The sequence below is a fragment of the Buteo buteo genome, chromosome 18 (assembly GCF_964188355.1).
Source record: "Buteo buteo chromosome 18, bButBut1.hap1.1, whole genome shotgun sequence".
NCBI classification, from domain to species: Eukaryota; Metazoa; Chordata; class Aves; order Accipitriformes; family Accipitridae; genus Buteo; species Buteo buteo.
This window is the reverse complement of record NC_134188.1, coordinates 5802798-5824473: the sequence shown is the minus strand read 5'-3', so window position 1 is coordinate 5824473 and position 21676 is coordinate 5802798. Positions and strand designations below refer to the sequence as shown.

Below are 21676 nucleotides of genomic sequence, written 5' to 3'. Positions count from 1 at the left end.
AAGAATCCATTTAATTAAATCAAGGAGTGGTTGGCTTACAGCTGTCTCAAAAAGCACAACTTTAAGTGGAGTGTATCCTAAGGCAATAACTGGGTTTTGCTTCTGAGAAGGAAACACAACTCATCTTGTGGTTGAAGCACTTATTGCTAAGTATTGGTGTGATCTAGGTCCAATTTCTGATCGTTCTATGGGCCATGTGTGCTGGCCAATATCGAGTAGCTTTGTGCCTCTCAACTGTATTAATTGCGATGCTGCTTCTTGCCTTTCTCAAGTTTGGAGAATAAATTTAATGTCTAGGTGTACAGATACTGTAGTAACACAGATTTTATGTAACCTTACTGTTAGAGGCTTTCTAATGCTACTTTGCAGTTGCAGCCTTGCTAAGTTTAGGCAGTCCATTCCCCCTTCAGTGGGTTTTAGTTGGCTGTATTGCCAGGAATTTGGTATGTGGTTGACTGCTGGCTAGTGAGGAAAAGGAGCTCCTTCCCCAAGTGTTGGGTGGCAGAGTGCAGTATAGGGAAGGAGAGAATAGATGAAACAGACAGTCTATGCATGACAGTCATTATTCCCTCCTTTCCCATGGAGCCTTCATTCGTAAATATTGGAAGGAGCCATAATTAAAAAAATGCTGTGTGACAGGTTTTCAGCCTTAAGATGATTGGTTTTTTCAACTGGTATTTGCCTCTTTTCTTCCACCTTGTCCTCATAAAATTAAAACAAAAGAAAACTGTTCTTTTTCAACCTTTATGTAGCGAATTAAAACATGACAACAGGCATTTTAGGGTGCATTATGATATTGGTTTGGCTTGGATCCAGGAGTATGTTTATGATGAAGATTCCCCATTTGTGGAGTATATGAACTCCTTTCCTTTATGATGAGTCTAAAACCAAAAGGTCCTCTCTAGGAGCATACCTGATGTTCAGCATCTAATGGTTCATGAGACCAGGCAAGAGCTAGTTTGGAACAAATACCCCTGTTTCCCTACCAAAAAAAGTATATAAGATGGAAACAGGATCATCAGCACCAACTATTCTGTTCTGCAGGTGCCTCTGCTCCTATTGTACCACACAACTTGCTAATGCAGCCTTTAACCTTACTTACTGTTTGCCTGATTCCTTTTGAAGTCCTTGAACATCCCCAGAGGTCCACAAGTAGAAAACCTCTGGTGGATGATGCTGCTCTTTTTCTTGTGGACTCCACGTATTTTGTTCAGTTCTGCTTTTATTGTACTATGTAATACTATTATACTATTTTTCCTCCCAGCTCACCCACACTTGGAATCACCCACACTTGGCATTGATTAAAAGTGGAGAATTATAGAGATAGCTGTAAATCAATATGATACTTCCAAATGTTCAGTGTTAGGTTCTGAAATTTCATAGACTCTTAAAAAGCTACATTTACATTTTCAAGACATATATGTGTTGAAGAAAGACACAAAGACTTGTGTTTACAAAAGGTTCCACAAAGGATAGTTAAATGCACTGATTTTAAATGCTGGAAGAAAGCAGACTTTAAAAATTAGTCAGTATTATCATTGGTAACCTCTGCATCCCCAGTAATCTTAGCTAGGATTGATGCTTTTAGCTCGGGAAAAAATGCTGCTTAAGCTTCTTTTTAGTGATTGATTATACATGGTAAGAATGCCTTTTTTTTTTTTTCTTTTTCCCTTGAAGCTGGTTTCTGGAGCACTTCTACCCTGCCAGCTCCATGGAGATCTGTTGATACAATGCCAGATTTCATGGAACACAACTTTTCAGCCTTCAAGTCTTGAAAAGGGATTTTTAGAGAAGGCTAACTGCTGTATTCGGTCTGAGACTCACTATGGTTTTATAGTAGCTTATTTGTTTCATAATGGGAGTTACTGTATGTTTAACAAGGAAATCTGTTTAATGCTGCAAATAAGGTTTTGTAAGTCAGCATTACTGTATCAAAACATGTTACTTTTACTAATGCCTGACATTGATTTTAAGTTTTATTTACCTCCCTGCCCCCCCAAAATCAAAACAAAACAAAAAAACCCAAAACCTGAGACAAGGATTATGCATTGAATTATTAGGAAGTAAATGGTGGGCAGAACTTTGACATCTAAATTTGGGATGCTAGTAAAAGGGAGGATCTGTCACAAAAGAGCCAGAAACAGCAAGGGAAAGTAATGTTTTATATTTGGCGAGATGTAGCTGCTTTCAATCTTGACGTTCTTCGTATATTAACAACACATTAGATACAACAAGTGTATTTGGATTTTTTTTTACTGCGGTTTTATTTCTCTTGGTATTCTCTTCCTGGTAAGGCGTAAATGGATATCTGTCCATGTAACTTTATTTGTAAAAATGTCTTCGGTATCAGTAAGGCCAGGGAAAGGGGGTATGATCCATGTTGATTTCTGCTGGACCCTGTGTTACTTGCTTGTGATTGTTGTTGGGGTATATGGAGGTCTTGTGCTCCTGATAACTGGATGTTTTGCTGTTCCATCTATAACTATTACTATTTTATTTTATGAACTGGAAAATTACAGATTGCTAACTTCTTGCGCATCAAACATGAGTGGTTTCTGTGATTAACTTGGAGATGTTAACTGTGTGGAAGAGAGAGAGGAAGATTACCTGGTAGAGAGAAATAGCATCGTTAGTGCTCAAGTTACCATACACAGGCAGATAATGTGTAGGAAAGATATGAAAAGCATTCCCACCCTGGGAAACCCTTTAATCAGACCTCAGCCCTCCTTAGGTACCAGAGTGAAGTAACCACAACACACAAAGCTGTGTGGCTTTGTTGCCTGGCTGCGTTAATGCTGGGCCTTAGTAAGGCTGCTTGTGCTTGCTAGTGGTTTTTTGGGTGGTGATTTTTGGTTTTGTTTTTTTTGGTGTGGTTGTTTGGTTTTGCGTTTTTTTTTTTGTTTTCTTTTTACTGTCTTGAGTGTTGCACTTTATTACATGTAGTATCTTTTTTGAGTTATGCACCAGTCCTTGATCGCCTGGCAGTTTGTAATAACGCTGTAGTACGGTAGCCACCAGAAGATGGACTTCATGGGAACAGATGGTATGCTTGGCTCAGGATGAAAATAGTCGGGAATTTTTATGTTGATTCACTTAGACTCAGCTGTTGGATCTAAACACGAAATGTTTTGTTCAGTTTTTCCTTGAAATGCACCCAAATAAATCTGGTTTTTCCCCCACATAGACTAGCTGCCATTTCCAGGTTTCTGCTGTTTAGGGAAAGTGATATGTTGGTAGTAGCGTTATAATAAGGAGAATTAGGGAAATCCTGAGTTTCCTGCTGAAATTCCATGGCGTGGGTAGGTGGGAAGCTCCACCTTGAGGCATTTTAGGGATGTTGATTTATTTTGTATTAATTTAAATCTTCATGGGCTGTCTGTGTGTTTTCTGACACATGTCAGGAAATTTCTGCTGCTGTCTCCAAGAACCTGGTTGTTCAGGTGGACATTGAAATTGCTTGACTGCAAGGTATTTTAAGGATCGTGATACATGGTGGTAACTTGATAAAGCATCATTTCATTGTTTCTTAGTGAGAAAGTGTCTCCTGCCTGGTGAGAACTGGGAGTGGGAGGAGGCACATTAGGAGTCAAGGCAGGCAAAATTAATGCTGAGTTGTCGTGCAAAGTGTTTTTTCTTTTGCTGTTTGACCTATGTTATTGTTCTCTTACATCATTGCAGAGTGTCATATGTATAATAAATGTGTATCTATCTGTGTGTGCGTGTATATCAAATATATATGTACACAACCTGTGTACTTGTATATATGCATATGTCATTTTTTGGAGGTTTTTAAGTATGGAAAAGAACTATAAGAAAACTTAACACTTCCCTATGACATTTTAGATTTTGGATTAACTGAACTATGAGAAAACGTAACACTTCCCTGTGACATTTCAGATCAACTGTTGTGGGGAAAAGAGTTTAAGAACAGATTTTTTTTTCCTGAAAAATACTGTTCTGAAAGGATTCTAATGGTAAATATTAGATAGGGGAAATAGGGAACACTGTGTATTGCCATAAAATGGATATTATTGGACATGAAGTGGGTCCTTCATCCCTTTTGTACTTTTCCCTCCAATTTAGGGTTAATTGGAGTTCTGAGAAACAAATTACTGAATTTGCTTCTGGTTTAGCTTGAGGTCACTTGAGGATCTGAACGGCATGTTCTCACTGCAGGTGAGCTCCTGAGGCCTTTACTGGGTGGCCTTTGTCACGTGGGCTGTGACCCAGGCGGTTATTTCGAGCACTTCAAATCCAGTAAGGCTCTGTTAAATGGGATCAGTGTAAGTCAGCAAGGCCTAGCTGCAACTTATGTTGTCTTTAAATAATCAAGGCATTTAATTCTGATAACATTTACTGTTTGTGAAGGAGAAAGGCTGGGACAAATGTTCTCTAAAAGCTATTTGTGCATTATTGTAGTCTGAATGTTAAGAAAAAGCTTGTTCCTAGTTGCAGACTTTTCATATTTTGTTACAAGTTGTTCCAGCATCAAATTGGTTAAAGTAGTGTAAAATACCATATGGTAATGATTCTTGTGTTACAGAATTACTCAATTTCTGTAACGTAGATAAAATGTGACTTTCCCTAACTCAAACTAAACTATTAGAAGAATGGTGTATTAGATATCCAAACCAGATTTAAAGTAAGCACTCTAACATGTATAAGGCTATCATTCAAGAGACCATATTGAAAGAATCACACTTAAAATAGTCTTTCAATAGTTTATAGAGAAATGAAAAGCTACTCTATGCCCTCTTATTTGAATTGTCAGATGGATGAAGAAGGAATTTGTGTTTATAATGATGCTGTTTGGACTGTAGTCCAGAAAGATCCTGGAAGAGGTGGGTGGTGAACAAGAAAGAAACTTCTTTCAGGTGGGAAATGTCCTGGTATGGTTGATTGTTAGTTAGGAAATAGTGTTTATTAAATACCAGTTCTCTTGGCTTTGTAAATTTTTAATTTTATTGCCCTGTGGTATTACTATGTTAGAAAATTTAAGAGGCACTAAACAGGTGGGAATCACTAGTGTTGAAGTGCACAGCAAGATGTTTGAACCATGATTTACTTTAAGGCTAAATTCATCTTAGCTATTTCATGGGAATACTTCTGGTTGTTGAAAGAGTGGCCTGTAGATATTTTCTCAGATATCTGGGCTGCTGAGTTTGACTACGGAGAGAGAGAACTGTGTGGCTCTGTCTACACAACCAACTCTGTGCTCAAATCTGATTAAGATCCAAGCCTGATGACATCTGGAAATATTTTGACCTGCTAGTGGAGAGCTGTTCTGACCTAATTAGCTTGGCATTATAACTAGCTCTCTGCTGCTTTGTGATTTTGATCCTTTTGACCTCATCCAGTTTATAGTCCTCACTGAATATTGCCATTTAGGTCCTAAAGGTTAAAACAAAATCAGATTTTACAGGTTGCCACTTTCCCCATCAGTGTATCAACACTTCTAAATTTTCATACATGTTTGGTTATTCAGAATAGAAAGAGCTGAATAATTCAGCAGCTGTATGGTTTGTATGTGTCAAGATGATATAAAAGGGGAGGATGATCAATCTAAGTCTTTTCTCCTGTGCTGTAAGACAAAGCGCTGCTTCTTCCTCTTTAACTCTGTGCCGAGTTCCTTCTTATTCTGGCTGAGTGCTTCTTTTCAACAGATGGTATTTTTAAAGGGTAAATGTTATTTGAGAGGTAGACTGTATACTGTAGGAAGATATTTATCTTTTTATTTCTTTCAACTCTGCTTAAAAAAAAAGCTACCACTATTTCTGTATATGCACACAGAAAATACTTTTGAGTTGCTGTGCAAAACTATTCAAATGAATTTAAACAAGTTCCAACAAATGCATAGTGTATATCTTTTCAGTAAAGACAAACAAATAAAACTGAAGGAAAACAAATGGTGACTCAGTTCAGTTCAGTTTGCTTGAATAGGAGAAGGGATGATGATAAATTATTGGAGTATAATACAGATTTCAAGAGAGGTCATATGAAAGAAAAACGTGTTTTCAGTTCCTTAGTGAGACAAGTCCATTCTTAAGACAGCAAAATCTAAACAAATGCTCTTGTGACTTGAAAACACAATTTTCCTTTCTTGTGTGCATATGTAACATTTACACTATATTTGGTGTTAGCCTAGTAGTATTAGGTTGAAGTAATAAAATTGATAGTGGCAGTAAGGTTTTTTGTTTTTTAAATGTATAAACGCAGTGGAACAGATGTTCAGAACAGTATGGAATATTCCTTCTTCCCATCCCACCATCCCTTTCACACTGAGCCATCTGGAAGGGACTATGAGCAGGATGAGCAGCCATCACACTAAGAACAAGATTAACGTGTCGGCATCTTTTGTTGATAATTTAAACTGGTCATTGTTCGTTCAGCAGAAGGCAACAATGTGAGTTGTCGTCATTGGGTGTGTGGTTACATTAACCATGTGGATATGGAAGGAAGACAGAAGAGAAATTGTGATTTATATAGAACAATTTATATAGAACAAATAGTAAGTGGTGGTCAGTCTGGACATGGACCCACACAGGCACAAATCAACTTTTTTTTCCCCATTCAGCATGCTGTATTAATGTGACTAGCTACCTTTTACCCTTAAGCACAGTGTCAAGTAATATTGTTCTGTTAAACCAGACTTAAATTTACTTATTTGGGTAAAAGCTTCTGTACATATTTTTCCAGAGTTGTTCAGTCCATGGTCTTCATGTACTTTTTTTTTGCCCTGATTTTTTTTTTTACAGTAACAACTATACCACATGTGGATGTCTTCCAGTTTAATCAGGTGAATTTCTTTAGTACCCCTTAGCCTAATTTCTTTTGGGAGAAAGCATAGTTAGTGTTTTGGCTTAATGAACAAAATTTGGTTAGCGAAAGGCCAGCTTATGATCTAGAAAGGAGAGACTGTAGTCATGTGTGAAGGTGTCCTGGATTATCTGTACTCTGATACAGAATAGTAGAAAAGGATGGGTGGATCCGATGCTGGCAGAGTGATTGGATTCAGTACAGTAAGCTACTGTATTGTGCAATCTGTGAGCCTATATTAGATTTCAGGTAAGCAAATCTGTTCTTAAACAGATACCTTTGTGATGTTAAGTGTACCAAGGAAGATTAAAATGTGTTAGTGAAGGAGAAATCTTATTTAAAAGCTTAACAAATAGCTTCACTGGGACCACAGTGGGTTTTTTTTCCATTTGTTTTGTGTTTCAATGAAAAGAATTTTAAGGAATGGGAATCTGACTTTAGATTTAGAAAGGCTACTTGAGAATGAGACACTTAAAGCCTGAAACTAGTACTGTTGTGGTGTGGTAAGCTATTCTAAGTGAGAAGGTGAATCAGAAGAATGTGACATAACCAAAGATCTCAGCTTTCAGAGGAAAGATATGCATGAGAAAAGAGAGGTTAAAACTAGCTGAGGGATATTGACAGATATTCTGGGGGGAGTTTATCCTGTGAAGAAATGGAGTGATGAAATTAAGTAAATATTAGTGTTTAAAAAAAAAGTACTTAAACATGAAAAATATAGTGTGTATATGTTTTCCTGTATTTTTATAAAAACTATAAGGCATCTTTAGAAAGTATAAAGATTTAGTGGCAGAGGGGTAGAAAAAAAAATCCAAACTAATTTACTGGCAAAGTTTTTTGCATACTAGGCAGTGTGACAAAATGTGGTGAATATAAATTGCAAAATCCATTAATTGGATTATGAGAACTTAATACTGGAAAAAATGGAATTACATAGATATGTCCTATATTCCATAGATATGTTTTAGTTGGGCCTGAAAAGAACTATAGTTGTATACCCAGAAATGGAGGTAAAAGAATGCAGTAACTTCAGTTAGGCTACTGATTGTACACTTGCTTCATTAGCAGAGAGTGAGAAATATCTTTATTTCTTTCTTTAACAATGGGGAGGCCATTTAATTGGCTGACATGTATATGAACCTTTATTTTGGAGCAGAAGATGAAACTTTTTCATAATCTGTCTGTAATTCATAGTAAGATTTTAATTTCCGTAGGAACTGTTGGGGAAAAATACTATGATGGAGAAAAGCTAGTGTTGGGATTGTAGTTTTGGAATATTTAATTTCTATTGGAAAGAAAAAAAATTAAAGCAATAATGTTAAAGTGGTCCTTCAGTCTTGTTCATTGAGGCACACTTACTAGGTGGTGAAATGTAGACACAAGTACTTAAGTGTAAGTTGATAAGACCTTTGACGCTATTACAGCATGGCAGATGCACAAATACCTTCTTGAACCACAGTCAACTGGTAATGCAAAGATGGGGTTGTAAAACAAAGGCCTCCCCCAATAAATCATCCAGCAAGCTTTAGAGAAAATGAGGCATATTTCCTATTTGTCTTTGTAGTTGTTGATAGTATTTTAAAACCTCTTTTATATTACACTTTACACTTTCATGGAAAGAATAGTTACTTAATTTCAGGTTAAATCATTTTCAGGAATTTTTTTTTTCCTGCGTTAGTGAATGTCATCTTACGTATGCTTGCTTAGAGCTAATGTTGATGTGAAATTCTGATGAGAACTAAATTTAAGGTAACTGTAAATGTTCAGTGCTGTGGAGATCCATTTACTTTTTTTCTCCCAACTTTTTAATTAGAGGAAATTTCTGAATTAATATGTTCATCTTCTAATGGTTCTGTAAACTTTTGTGTTGCAGGCCCACAGTATTAGCAGAGGTAACTACTGACTCAAAATTTCGTTCTGCTTCTTACAGGGGTTTTAGAGATGTGGAGGGTTGGCTAGGGATACGTAGGTCCATAAAATACATATAGGTTGTAAATAACCAAAACCAAACACCATCCCTTCCCCTGTTGTCCTTTCTCTTGTCATTGCTTAACATCTTGATTTCCTTCATAATATCACTGGACCATAAAATCTGCCCTGAAGAGCTCAGCACAGACAAAAAACCTAGGCAAATAAAAAAAGAAAACAACCCTCCAAGTTGGTGAACCTTCAGAAATAGCTAATTGTAACAGACATTAAAATAAGAGCTCTATTAAAGAAACAAAATTGCTTTAGGGATTTCTGTGCCCATTTAATCATTGCTAATACATAAGTTGGTATGATGTGAAAGGAAGATCAGAAGTGATGGTCTGATGTGAAGAAGAAAAAACCTGTTTTCATTCCAGTATTGACTGTCATGGCTTTCATGTAGATCTGGCAATCAGGAGGAAGATCTGTGGAAAAGACATTGCTAGAGTTGGCTACAAATTAAATTTTAGCTATTCTTTTGAGGTAGGTGTTTTCTAGGCATTTCACTTTACATGTATTGTCTTGTTGAAAGACGTGTTTTGCTGCAGGTAAGAAAGTTGTTCTTGATTTTTAGTTATCCTTAAGGAACAGAATTCTATTAGACTTTGTGCATACATCTTACAAATGTCTGCCCTTGCTTCAGCAAACTCAATATCAAAATGAAGAGAGTTGCATTAAAAATCAGGGGAAACATGAAAAAAACCTGTATATTAACTAATAAGTAGACTGTCCCTTAGATTGGGATAGCTCTAATAGAAGTACTTAAACCGTAATTGTGATGTTTAGTAAAATTTTATTTTGTTTTGATATTTTTTTTCATAGTAACATGGCTGAGAGGCATTGCGTACTTGATAGGACTAGAATAACTAGAACATGTTATTAAAAATTAGTCTTGTTAAGATGTTTTTTAATAAATATCACATAATTCTGGGGCATTGAAGCAGTGTTATACAGTAACTGATGGCTACATATTTTATATTCTTTGGCAGTATACAAAATGTTGATTCAAACTCTGGTTGGAATGAAGTGAATTTAAAAAAAACCCAAACTTTAAAAAGTATAGATGAATGACATTAAGCAAATCATGAGCTTAAGATAATGATTTCCAGATTATATGCTAGTTCCAGTTTATTTGTTTTTAACTTGTCATTACTGATAAAGTAAATGACATTCACAGATGATAAATAGGAAAGGTTCACAAACATTGGGTTCCCAGTCATTTAGCACAAGGAAAAAAACCAGAAAGGGATGTGCATTAAAGGCATGCCTGTTCCTTTCTTTCCCTTGAGATAAAAGGATAGCAGTGTCTGCTATCCATGTAGCCCTTCCTTTGCATCTTGTAGTGAAGGATGAGGGGCCTTTGGAGGACAGGGAGATCTGTGATAATAAGTGACTCTGTGGAAAAAAATGGGGATGGAGAGCATCTCCAAAACTAGTGTTCGGGCTCTTTCATCTTCCTGCTTTCCCTTCTCTTTCTGTTTAGGACGTACATATATTTTGAAGGCGAGGCGATTGCAGACTATCTAGAATTAGAAACTTGAATAGGAAAATGGGCAATATTACCAAACTGGGTGCCATTCAGAGATGGAATGCGTGTCGAATTGAGTGTTAGGACATTAGGCATAGGAAAATGTAACTGTCTGCAAACATTTGAAATGTTGAAATGCCCTAGGCATAGAGACAGTGTGATTAGGAGATAGTGTAACTTGATTGCGGGGCTAGAGGTGCAGGAAACCGACGGTATTTCTCTGGTTTTGATGAGGTGGAATTCAGTTGTAGATTCAGACACCTAAATTTAGGTAGGTGCATAGCAGAGCTTAAACATGAGGTATCTGAGCTCACCGTATCATTCTTGTATCTATCTATTAATAGATGGAGTGATTTAGTTGTTATCTGGGCTTCTGCTGAGCTCTCAAAAGGGACATGGACACTGAGCTCATATATATGTAGTCATACAAATTCAGGTGCTTAGTTTTGAATGGAATCCCATCTGGTACATCACTTATGACAAGCTGCGTATTCAATCCATCTCTTGTTTTTCTTCTCCACAGTAGGAGAATTATGGTAATTTCTCTCTTTATAGAGGTCTGTGAGAGTCATCAATGAAAAGTTCTAAAGCTCCCTGAAAATAATAGAATATATTCAGGGAGAATTTAGGATGGGTTTATGGAAAGCTCATTTTCATGGTAAAAATGTTCAGCTTTGTTATATTTTGCTAGAGGATATAAGAAGAAACCTCTTCAGAGTTTAAAAAAGGTTTTGAACAATGTCTTTGAGAAAATATAATAACGAAACATTCACAAGTAGAGGGGCTGTATAATGAATTGGCATTCGTTTCTTGCTATTAGTGAATATATTTTTAGCGATAGTGTAAATCCTTTTTTGGGGATGTGAAAGGGCAAAAGGCAGGTTTGGGGAACAGCTGGTGCTTTGAGTTTTTGCCAGTTGCTCAAATACTTGAAAACCCAGCTTGTCTTGTATAATAGCTGTGCTCTGCTGTTGTTTGGAAAGATTGTACATTGTGTTTGTCCTCTTTCATGTTTGTTACTGTACATCTGCTTTCTACTTGATTTTTTTTTTTTTAAATCTGACTTGCCAAGACAATGTCAAACTTCTTACATGCAGTTTAACAGCTGTTGTCCAGAGGAAGGTGGTCTGAGCTGACCTGGAGCAATACTCCTGCAACTGCAGAGGAGGTGTGGAAAGAAAAGCAAAAATGGTTCAGTTATCTCTTTCTGTACCCTACTTGCCTCTACAGCAATAACAACTGGAATAAGTGCCTTCTAATTTTAAAATAAAAGGCAGTTATGAAAGTTGTTATGGGGGGTTGGAAGAAAAAAAAGGGGAGGTGAGAGTACTGAGGGAGCATGCCTAATGTGAATTTTTAATGGACTGATCTAAATTAATTCAAGCTTCTGATGCCCTGTCCTTTCAGAATGTGTGTGAAAATCGAGTTAGACTAGCTGTGCAGTTCCTGATGCCTGTTGGGGTTGGAGAGCAGTGTCTGTCTGTGCTCCAGTCAGAGTTCAATCCAGCCAGATGTTGCATTCAGTCCGTGTCCAATGAAGCACGCATGGATTTAGTGAGATGTTAAGCGACATCTCACCCTCTTAGTTTTCTTCTTCCCACTTTGACTCCTGCTCCCATTTTTCTGGTCTGATGCTAATGTCTCATACATTTCTAGTGCAGCCAGTTATATATATTCAGTATAGCATCTTCCTAGGTCCTTCATCTCTTGTGCCAGATGCAGCTGGTGGTTTAAAGCCAGCTGTGTCCGGCATAGGTGGCTCCATGCAGGGAGCGGAGTTGGATCTATTTATCCTAGCTGTAAATTTATAGCAGTATTGCCTACTTAGCTGGGGTAAAATGTGTAAGAAAATGATCAACTGTGATTGGTCCCAATCTTCTGAACTGATACAATTTTTTAAAATAGTAACAACATAGTTGCCTTATGTTTTCCATTTATTTGGGGATGGCAGGGAAGAGAAGTTACTTAACCTCCATGTTGTGAAACTGAGTATGATTTTACCAAATGCCAATGTGTTTTAATACAGTGACAGAATATCACAATGAGTATCTTGTCTAGTAATAAACTGGGGCTGAAGTGTGACTCGAAACAGGTGGAAGTCAGTGAAACTGCCATTGCCAGCTCTTTTTCTGCACCTGGTAACATACTGCACCCCAGCCTGGTTGAGCCTGATGAAGCCCCTGTAATTTAGAAGCTTATTTTGTCTTGATTTCTTGTTTAACCTCCTGTTACATAATTTTGAAAAAAATTTAGCCTCGCTTCTCATAAAATGTCTTTTAAGAAAGATTAAGTTCATATAACTTGAGTTGTTTGTGGTGAAGAAAAGTGTGGTAGTGCTTTAGTAGCAAGAACACTTAGTGATAAGAACCTTTTTGCTTATTAATGGGTTAGTAGCTCAATAGGTCTGTAAGCATTTGATTCAGATAATTGAAGGTTTTAAATTAGCAGAAACTTATAATCGTAATCGCAAGCCTCTTTCTTTTTTTTCTTCCCCTCTGATCAGGAGCAGTTAATGCGTTGTTTAATCTGTTGCATATATTTACTCATCAGTGTCCACTTTAACTTTTGGAATTAAACTTCACACCGAAATGAGGTGGATATGTAATAATTTAAATAATGCATTAAAAAATGAAAGTTGTTTTTCTTTCCCCCCCACCCTCGGCACTACTGGGTTTTAGCCTGCTCTTTAAAGAAATGGGATGTCTTGGGTTGGTCTGTCTCTCCCCTGCTAGCTCTTGAATGCATTGGACCCATTCATAAAGAATTGATGAGAAAATGAAAAAATGAAACCGCAGTTGTATGTTTTCTTCAAATGAGCTTTTATAGGCAAGGATGAACATGGTGTGGAGAAGGGACTTAAATTAGTGCTCCTGGTGAAAGACATTTTGATGATGCTTGGTGTGTGGTAGGTGTTTCAGGAGGTAGCAGGCGATGAGCTGGGCAGTGTGCAGCCACCTTCTGACTGTTCCCAGGTAAGAGGGGGCCAGCTCCTTGAATGCTAGACAGAAAGCCATGGGAAACTAGGCTCTATTCTCCTGGACTTCTGGTCTTTTCATATAAGAATTTATGTAAGAAGGGTTACAAAAATGAAATCTCGAGTATGAACTTGTATAGCAAAACATATTCCCAGTAATTCTCCTAAAGCAACCAAACCAACCCCCACAAACCCCCAAACCAGTAATATGGTTACCTTGTTCATCAGAGTGTTTTACTGATGAATTGCACGTAAAAATTAGTTCCAAGGAAAGACAATTTTATGATAAGCCTAATCACCTACCAGTATTTCAGGAATTCTGTTGTCATAGTTGTAGGGAATCTTTATGCCTTTAGTTTGTATGGCAGTGTTGTTAACATTAGAGAACAAAAATTGTAGCTTGTGTGTTGGAGTAATACTAAGATTTGGAATTGGCTGCTTTAGCACTGATTTGTGCTCCTGTTAATTTACTTCTTACTAATTACATTTATGAACATTTTACTGCTTAGTGAAACAATTCCTCATAATGACTTTTATTTCATTGTTGCAATGTGCTAGCCTATTTGCAGTGTGATGTTGTTAGATGTTGCTCTTCAATAACTGTGAATTTCCAGTTTTTACCTATTTTTGATCAAGTTCAGGAAACTGACTGCATTGAATATTAAGTAATATTTTAAAATGCATCTGCTTTAGAGGAATATGAAACCAGAACAGAAACAAGAAGCTTTTTGGTCTAATATAAAAATTGTTCCTCTCATCTCTGATGTATTGTTTAAAAATTGGCAAACTCAGTCGGCCTTAAATTCTGACATATTTGAATAACTGTCTCATATTAAGAAACATATAAAATATAATTCAAGACTACTGCTTAGAAGTCATGATTCTGTTTCTTCCTGGCCTGTTCTGAAATAATCTTACAGGTAAATAATTTGTTATTTGCTAATTACTTAACAGTTGTTAGTTTTTTTGAAATGATCTTAAGAATAAAATATTTTAAATCTTCAGAGGGGGTCTTAATTACAAAAATTATTGTGCAACATTTGAAAAGCAAAAAGGTATTTTAATCACTAATGTGATTTTAATTAGAGAAATTCAAAGGTTACTTTAATTGCTGTAGTGCAATAAAAAAAAGAAATTTTCAGTTAAGTCTTTTCCAAAAGAACTTAATGTCCTTGGTAACACTGTAACTTCTCATACCAGAAAATTTTGGTGCCACATGGTCTTTAATCAGAATATTATTCAGAAGTAGTGCACGGACATTGAATTATCAGTGTTAAAAAAAAGGTAATCATATAATTGTGTTAATGCCATTTTAAAGAAAACTGCTTAAGAACTTCTAAAATTATATGGTCTCATTTCCCTTTTGTGGGAATTCTGTTCCACTTGGGCATCCTTGCTCTCAAAGCTTCTCTCTGCAGGACAGTGTTTTCTGTGCCCTTTTGCGACACTTTGAGATCTCTTTTTGTATTTGCTTCCCCCATCCTAGTTTCTTCTATTTTTCCAAGACAACCAGTTCTGACAACCTTTTGTTTTCTTAGATAAATGTCTTCCCACATCTGGCGTGTTCCCAGAATCTGTTCACTAAGTGCTCTTACCTGATTCAGATTGTCATTCAGCACCACCTGTGGAAAACCACCTTCTTCCTCACGTTGCAGCTTCTTCCTTATTGTCACCCAGCCTATTTTTGAGGCCCTTGCCCTTATCTGTCAGACGAGTTTATCATTTTGACTGAAAACTGTCAGAGCGAGGGTAGGTCAGTGTGTGGTGTAGTCAGGGGGCTGTAACGCATGGACAGTCTGTCGGTGGCCTGCTTGCCAAGGCAGCAAGCCAGCTTGCTCCAGACAGCGAACTCTCCTGCCACTCCTGTGGGGACTGCCAGTTTTTTTATAAATGCAAATGTGCACTTTAGTCCAGTGATTCTGGTACTGTAGCACAAGTCTGTGTATACAGTAAATCTTACACCAAATCTAAGACAAGAGGTGTGCGTTATTTACGTGGATTGTATTCTCTATGCTTGTCTGCGGTGCTCTTGTCGTGTTCTGGCTTGGGTGCATAACTCCAGTGCCTCGGTAGGAATTGCACAGTATCTCATGGCAGGAATGCTGAAGCAACTCATTTAAAAGAAGAAAGGTGAAGTACATTTTGTAGAAAAAGCTGAATGTGTGCTACACAGATTCATAGCTCGAAATTTCATTTTTGTAACTATAATGCATATTTTTCTGTAAATTCCAGGTTGTGAGCCATGCCTTTGGTGAAAAGGAACATTGAACCACGGCATCTCTGCCGAGGAGCACTGCCAGAGGGAATTACTAGTGAACTGGAATGTGTAACAAATAGCACCCTTGCTGCTATCATACGCCAGCTAAGCAGCTTAAGTAAGTATCTGTAACTTCCTGCAAGTATTTGATTCCTGATGAAAAACTGAATAAATGAAAAGCTGTAAGATGGCTTGTTTTAAATAGCAAAATTATGATACAGGGCATTGCCACTTATGTAATATAATAATATAATGCTACTTCATTGCTTTTATGCTCTTCTGTATTTTGAAGTTTATACAAGGAGAGCCTCTCTAAGACTTACAAATGTACACACACACCCCCCCCCCCCCCCCATCAAAACCAACCAAAACCAACCAAAAAAACCTAAAGAACAATCAAAAAACTATGGCATAGAAACCCAGGAATTTTTCTAAGGTGAGAGAAATTGGTGCAAGAAACAAGACTAGTACTTGCGTTATTCTTGGTGTTCAGTTGTACAAGATGAAGCCAGCAAACTCTTCTGCCTCTTGGCATCAAATTACACATTTGACTGAAATTTCAGTTCATCTTAATGTGCTAATATTTCTTAAGCCTTTTCATATATGTGTGTGATCAATTCATATGGGTGAAATTAAGCAATTAAAATAAGCGTTCAAAAGAATGGCATTCACTGACCAAACCTCTAGGCTGCTGTTGAGGCAAGCTACAGTCAGCTCTGTAAAGAGTAGCCTACGCAGTACACCTGTTAGTTGACACTACAACTAGCAGTTCTGGAAGCATGCCTGGAGTGCTTGCAAGAAGAATAATATTTCTTAATGAATGAGAAAAGAGATTTCTTCAGAGTGTTTAACAATCAGCAGCTGTTGTTTGTGCTGGTAACTCTGGTCCTAGAAAAGAAATTATCGTTTCATCAGTTTCTTCACATTGGAAATGGAAGTAGTTTAAGGATGTAAGAAAGTCCGTATGGAGTTTAGACTATGGGTCCCACTAAATCCGGTGTTTAATTTGTGATGAAAGGAAATATGCACAGGGAAAGAGTAAAAGAAACACAGCATGTTACCCTTTCCAGCAGTCAGTGATTTGGGGATTTTCTGAGCTGGAGGTCCATCTGAATCATCCTAAGTAATAAGCATTTGTAAACCTATTGTGTGGAATTGCTTAGATGTGTTCAAACAGGGATTGCACTTTTTTCTTGCCCAATAACCTGTGGCAGAATGTCTCACAATAGAAGTTGATCTGTTTTTTCCTTCTGATACCTTCTGGTTCTTGAGTTATGAAAAATAATGGAAGGTGATTTCATCTTATGTATTTCTGTGATCATCTGTGATTTTATTAAGTCTTTATCATGTTCTCCTGGTGATATCTTTTCCAGGTTGGAGTGTCCTGATCTGCTAGTACTCTTTTTGGATAGAAACTGTTTTGTATTTCTGACTGTTGTTACTTCTGCTTTAGATATATAAGTTAGAGTATGTTGGGGTTTTTTTGAGGTGGAGTGTTTTGATTATGGTCTGAAGTCCTCAACAGATTTTTTTCTGGTTTATCATTAGTTCCCTAAGAATTTAGAGAATTTTGATTGCTGCTAAACTTTGAGCTGATATTTTTAGAGAATTTTCCAAGTGATTCTCTGATCTTTCTTGAAGAGTAGCTGCTGATTTAGTGTCTAATGTTATTTATAGTTAATTTGTGTTTGTATTGTCATTGTTTCATTTACTGCTTTATCAGGCAGTTGCTCAGTATTGACATCCTTAAGTTTCAGAAAATGGAGAAGAATGGCTAATGTCCTAATTACATTCAATGATATCTGATAAGACGTCATTTTGGTATTGTACAATGATTGCCAAAGTGTGGATAATATACTTTTCACTTGTCTGACTTGCTAGGAACGTGTAGCTTCCAGTTCTCCAGATCTGGTTTTGTGGCTTATCTGCCTGTTACATTGCATATTCAGATCCTCTTAGGATTGTTGCTGAGGAGCTGGCTACTTACACAATCCATGTCCTGCAATTTTCCCTTAGCAGATTTCCTGGGTCATCAGAAGTCTCCGTAGACAGCCCTAAAGTACTTTATTAGTGTCAAGTTAAAGATCTATGCAAATAAATGATGTATCCTTTGTTTTAACAGATGAATACATGGTATTTAGTAAGTGAAATGTACCACGAGGCTTGTCCACAGTCTAAAATCTGTCATGTTTGCAGAGGGATTTTTCTGCAGACAGCATTTGTTTTGCCTGTGTTTCAAGCCAACTGGGAGCAAGGAAATGATCATAGAAAAATGCTGTGCTGGAGCTAATGTAGTATGTCCTGCTGACAGCATCAGAGCTCGTTGGTGTTCCCACAGCTTGAAGCGTAGAGAGAGCAAGTACAGGTCTATCTTGCAAGTCACACTGTTTTTTAATGTTGCACTGTGAGTTCAGTGTGGATTTTAAAAACTGCCAGATCTATGCTGTTGCGTACAAATTTGGCTAGCTTCTGCCTCTGCTCTTTTCAGGAGACGTGAACAAGTTCCTATCCAAAGGGAATGTGCTCTCAGTGAAGTTTTTTTTCTATTATGTCTTCAGATTTGGGTTTGTTTGCAGCCAGCTGGCTTAGAGCACAGGCAGAGCGAGCAGTGTTCTGTATGAAACTCTGCACTTATATATAAGGCAACAGCTTGACTAGGGGATTCACCTCCACTTGGGAGGAGAGAATCTACCTGGGGGGGACTGGGAGCATTTGCAGCCTGTACCTTTAAGTAACATGATGCTATACCCTAGTAAACAGTCATGGAGCAAAGGCTTTGAAAAAAAGCTTCCACAAAATACTCCCTTACTTTTGGCAGTGAAGTTTGGTCTGATGGCTGTAGGACTCCAGCCAGTGAAAAAAGCTGCTCTCTGCAACAGGATCCATTGCGCCATGGTTTTGTTCCTACATTTTGCATATCTGTATATATGAGGAGGAAATAATAAATTACATCTGATTGTTGTTGGAAGACTAAATATTAAAAACTGTATATGTACTCCTTTATTGAGCTTTTCTTAATTAGATTTCAGTCAGTACATTAACATACTCATTGTGTTTCAAGTTGCATTATCACTTCTTAACTTCTTTCCTTTCGTTTCTGTCAGTCTTTAAATATTTCGTATTTTTGTATCTTAGGCTTCTCCATTCATTCAGATACTACCTGTCAGGCTGAAATCTTGTTTCTACATGGGTACAGAGCTACTTTCTTTGACCCATATGCAAGTGATACCAAATGTTTTTTGCTGTACAACTACAAATGGAGGAAGTATGATCTGTGGGGACTTGGAATACTTTCTTTCATGCAGAGAGCAATGTCCACCAGCTTGCCTCCTAGTATTTTCTTGGGTAGATTAGCTGTTGGCTCAGATTCACTAGTTTGCATGCAGGCCTGAGCATACTGCATCCAGCTTTGTGTGACTCTGCTCTCTACCACTGCTAAATCAGGTTGAGTTGGGAAGTTAGCTTTTTTTGGCATTAGGTATCACGCTGGAGGTACTATGAGGAGGCAGATAAGAATCAAGACCTGGTCAGTAACAGCCTACCACTTTTGCTTTTTTTTAAAAAAGAGGGGCAGGGGGAAGCATGATTCTAATGCTAATTAATCCAGTTACAAATGGATGGGTGGAATCACTGTCTTCTGGTTCATGTTGTGATAAAATGGTCATGTCCTGGGTGAATTCCAATTTACAAAACACCAGCTAATTGTGGGATGTTTCAGTCCTTACCTAGGACCCTGAGTGCAGTGCTGGCTCCCTGCGGGGCAGCCCTAATGTCATCTTTCTTCCAGTGTCTTGTAGCACTGACACCTGAATCCAGGTGATGACATTGCTCTACCTTTTCTCTTAGATAATGCATGTTTATGGTGTGAAAAATTATAACCCTTTTAATGCACTGTAAATCTTTCTATTAGCTTGAATGTGTTCTTCCATGTACTTGTGCTATGGAACAAGGAATTCAAAGGAAAGCTGTACTACTTAAACTCAAATATGTGAAAGGAAGCTAGCTAAAGTAATAAACACTGTTGTGTTTTCTGGTCTTCAGGCAAGCCTGCACCATCGTTGAATTCCTCTCCTGTTACAGTACTGAGCATTTTGACTGCTGACAAAAGATACCTTTGGGGCAACGTATTCAATGTGTTAATGCATACCTTTTTCTGCAGTATGTGAAAATCAGCTGTAGTTAATTCAGGTGGTGTCTAGTCTCTGCTAGGAATGTTATAAACTGATGTGGCAAGATGATGTTTTGTGTAATTACTGTAGAACTTGGGTAGAGGTATTTCAATTACTTTTGAAATACTGATCTCCAGAAATGTCTCACAATGCTTGGAAATTTATTTTGTGAGCAATCAAATAATACAGCTTTATGAAGACGACCTGTGGAAGTGCTAGAAAGAGGCACTTTTGTTAATTGATATTAAAACCTGTTGAGAGCGGGGATTTGGTGAGGCAGTATCATGACTAAATTTCCTTTCAACTACTTCTGCAGTTGGAGGGAAACTTAGAAGGAACGACTACATAATTTCTTTGGTGTTTTTTTAAAATTAATATTTAGGTTGCCTGTATGTTGCCATCACATCATGTTTTTAAATGACTGTCTTAATGGTACCAAAATCAGCTCTTAAGTTGAAAGATACATGCTTGTAACTTCAGATAGTTTTTTCTGCTTGTTTTTTGTGATGTAAAAAACTAATTTAAAAGATGGTAACATAGAAAACATTAGAGAAGTATTACTTTATTTCTAAAACTTACTACATCATGTTAATCAGAACAGCGTGTTCCAATATTGCTTTACCATGTCACTGTTTTTACTGACAGGAGATTGACAACCTGTCTTTTACTTGTTTTAGAGTAGCAAGTGTTTAAAAAAAAAAAAAAAAAAGCAGAATTCAGTATTAAAAGAAGTATGTTCCAACAAATCAACTTTATGACTTATTTTGCCTCCTGAAAGATAACTGACAAGCACTTGTCTGCTTGACTTCTCTAGGGGTGATGTGTTTAATCCTAGAATGTGGCAGTCTTCCCTCAGCAGGCTGATTTCAATATATTAACATAAACTAACAGCTATTAAAATCTATTGATGTTTTGAGCTCTGAATACTGGTAGCCGAAGAATGTAATACCTGCTTTATTTAGCTCAAGAGTTGAAAAGCTTATTTGTTCCATAGCTTGGAATAAACTTTTCATTTGCAGCAGCTAAATCAAACGGGGATTATAATTGAATCTCAACTAGCTGCTGGGAAGCACATAGAGAACACTTTCAGTGTGAAGGTGGTTGAACACTGGCATGGGTTGCCCGGAGAAGTTGTGGAGCCTCCATCCTTGGAAGTATTCAGAATTCATCTGGACACAGTCCTGGGCAACCTGCTCGCTCTGACCATGCTTTGAGCAGGGAGTTGAACTAGATGATTTTCAACCTCAGCTATTCTGCGGTTGTGGGACTTCTGTTTTGGAGGGGGAGGAGATTAGGAGGGGTAGGCAGCGCACCTTGCCCATCCACTTTCCACATATATATGAAGCAGAGCTTGGATACACCAAAATATCTAATGTTTTGGGTTAACTATTGGCTGATCTTATGTTTAGTGAAGAAATTTGTTCCTGGTCAAGTCTCCCACTCAAAGCAAGGCAGTCAAATTAATATTTTTTTTTTTCATTTGTAATCACAAACAGTGCTTTCAGGTACTGTTTTAGTGGTGGTGGTGTTCTCTTCCCCCAACTAAATGATCCAAGAGAGGGACAGATCCTGTTGACTTCGTAAGTCTGGTTATTTTTTACATTGAATTATGGTCTCCAGATGTTCACAGGATGGGATCTTCACTGAAATTTTCTGTAACTTTAACTTATGTCTGTACTTTTCTTTGTAAAATATTAAGGTTGGTTATAGGACCCAACTTAAAATGTCAACAGTTGCTCTTCTTTTGGACATCACTGTCATTTAGGTGGTTAATACATATTCCATATTGTTCCAACTATTAGACAAAGTTTCACTTTCCCTCTCCCCTCCACTTCTGCTCTTCAGAGTCATATTGATACAGGTCATAACAAAATGAGTTTAATTCAGAACTAGGGTTTTAAAAATTTTTTTTTGTTTAAAAAGCATGGTTAAATGCAGAAAGCAGGATTTTGCTTTTTGCATGG

General features: G+C 37.3%; 1 protein-coding gene across 2 annotated transcripts in view; it reads left to right on the top strand.

Moving 5' to 3' along the window:
- The window catches only part of WASF3 (WASP family member 3), a 74888-nt gene that overhangs the window by 32569 nt on the left and 20643 nt on the right, over window positions 1-21676 (top strand). For both annotated transcript variants that reach the window (XM_075050695.1, XM_075050694.1), the window contains exon 3: window positions 15519-15661. In XM_075050695.1, coding sequence (XP_074906796.1) covers window positions 15529-15661 — 133 coding nt within the window. In that variant the 5' untranslated portion in view covers window positions 15519-15528. The remainder of the gene's footprint in view (window positions 1-15518; window positions 15662-21676) is intronic.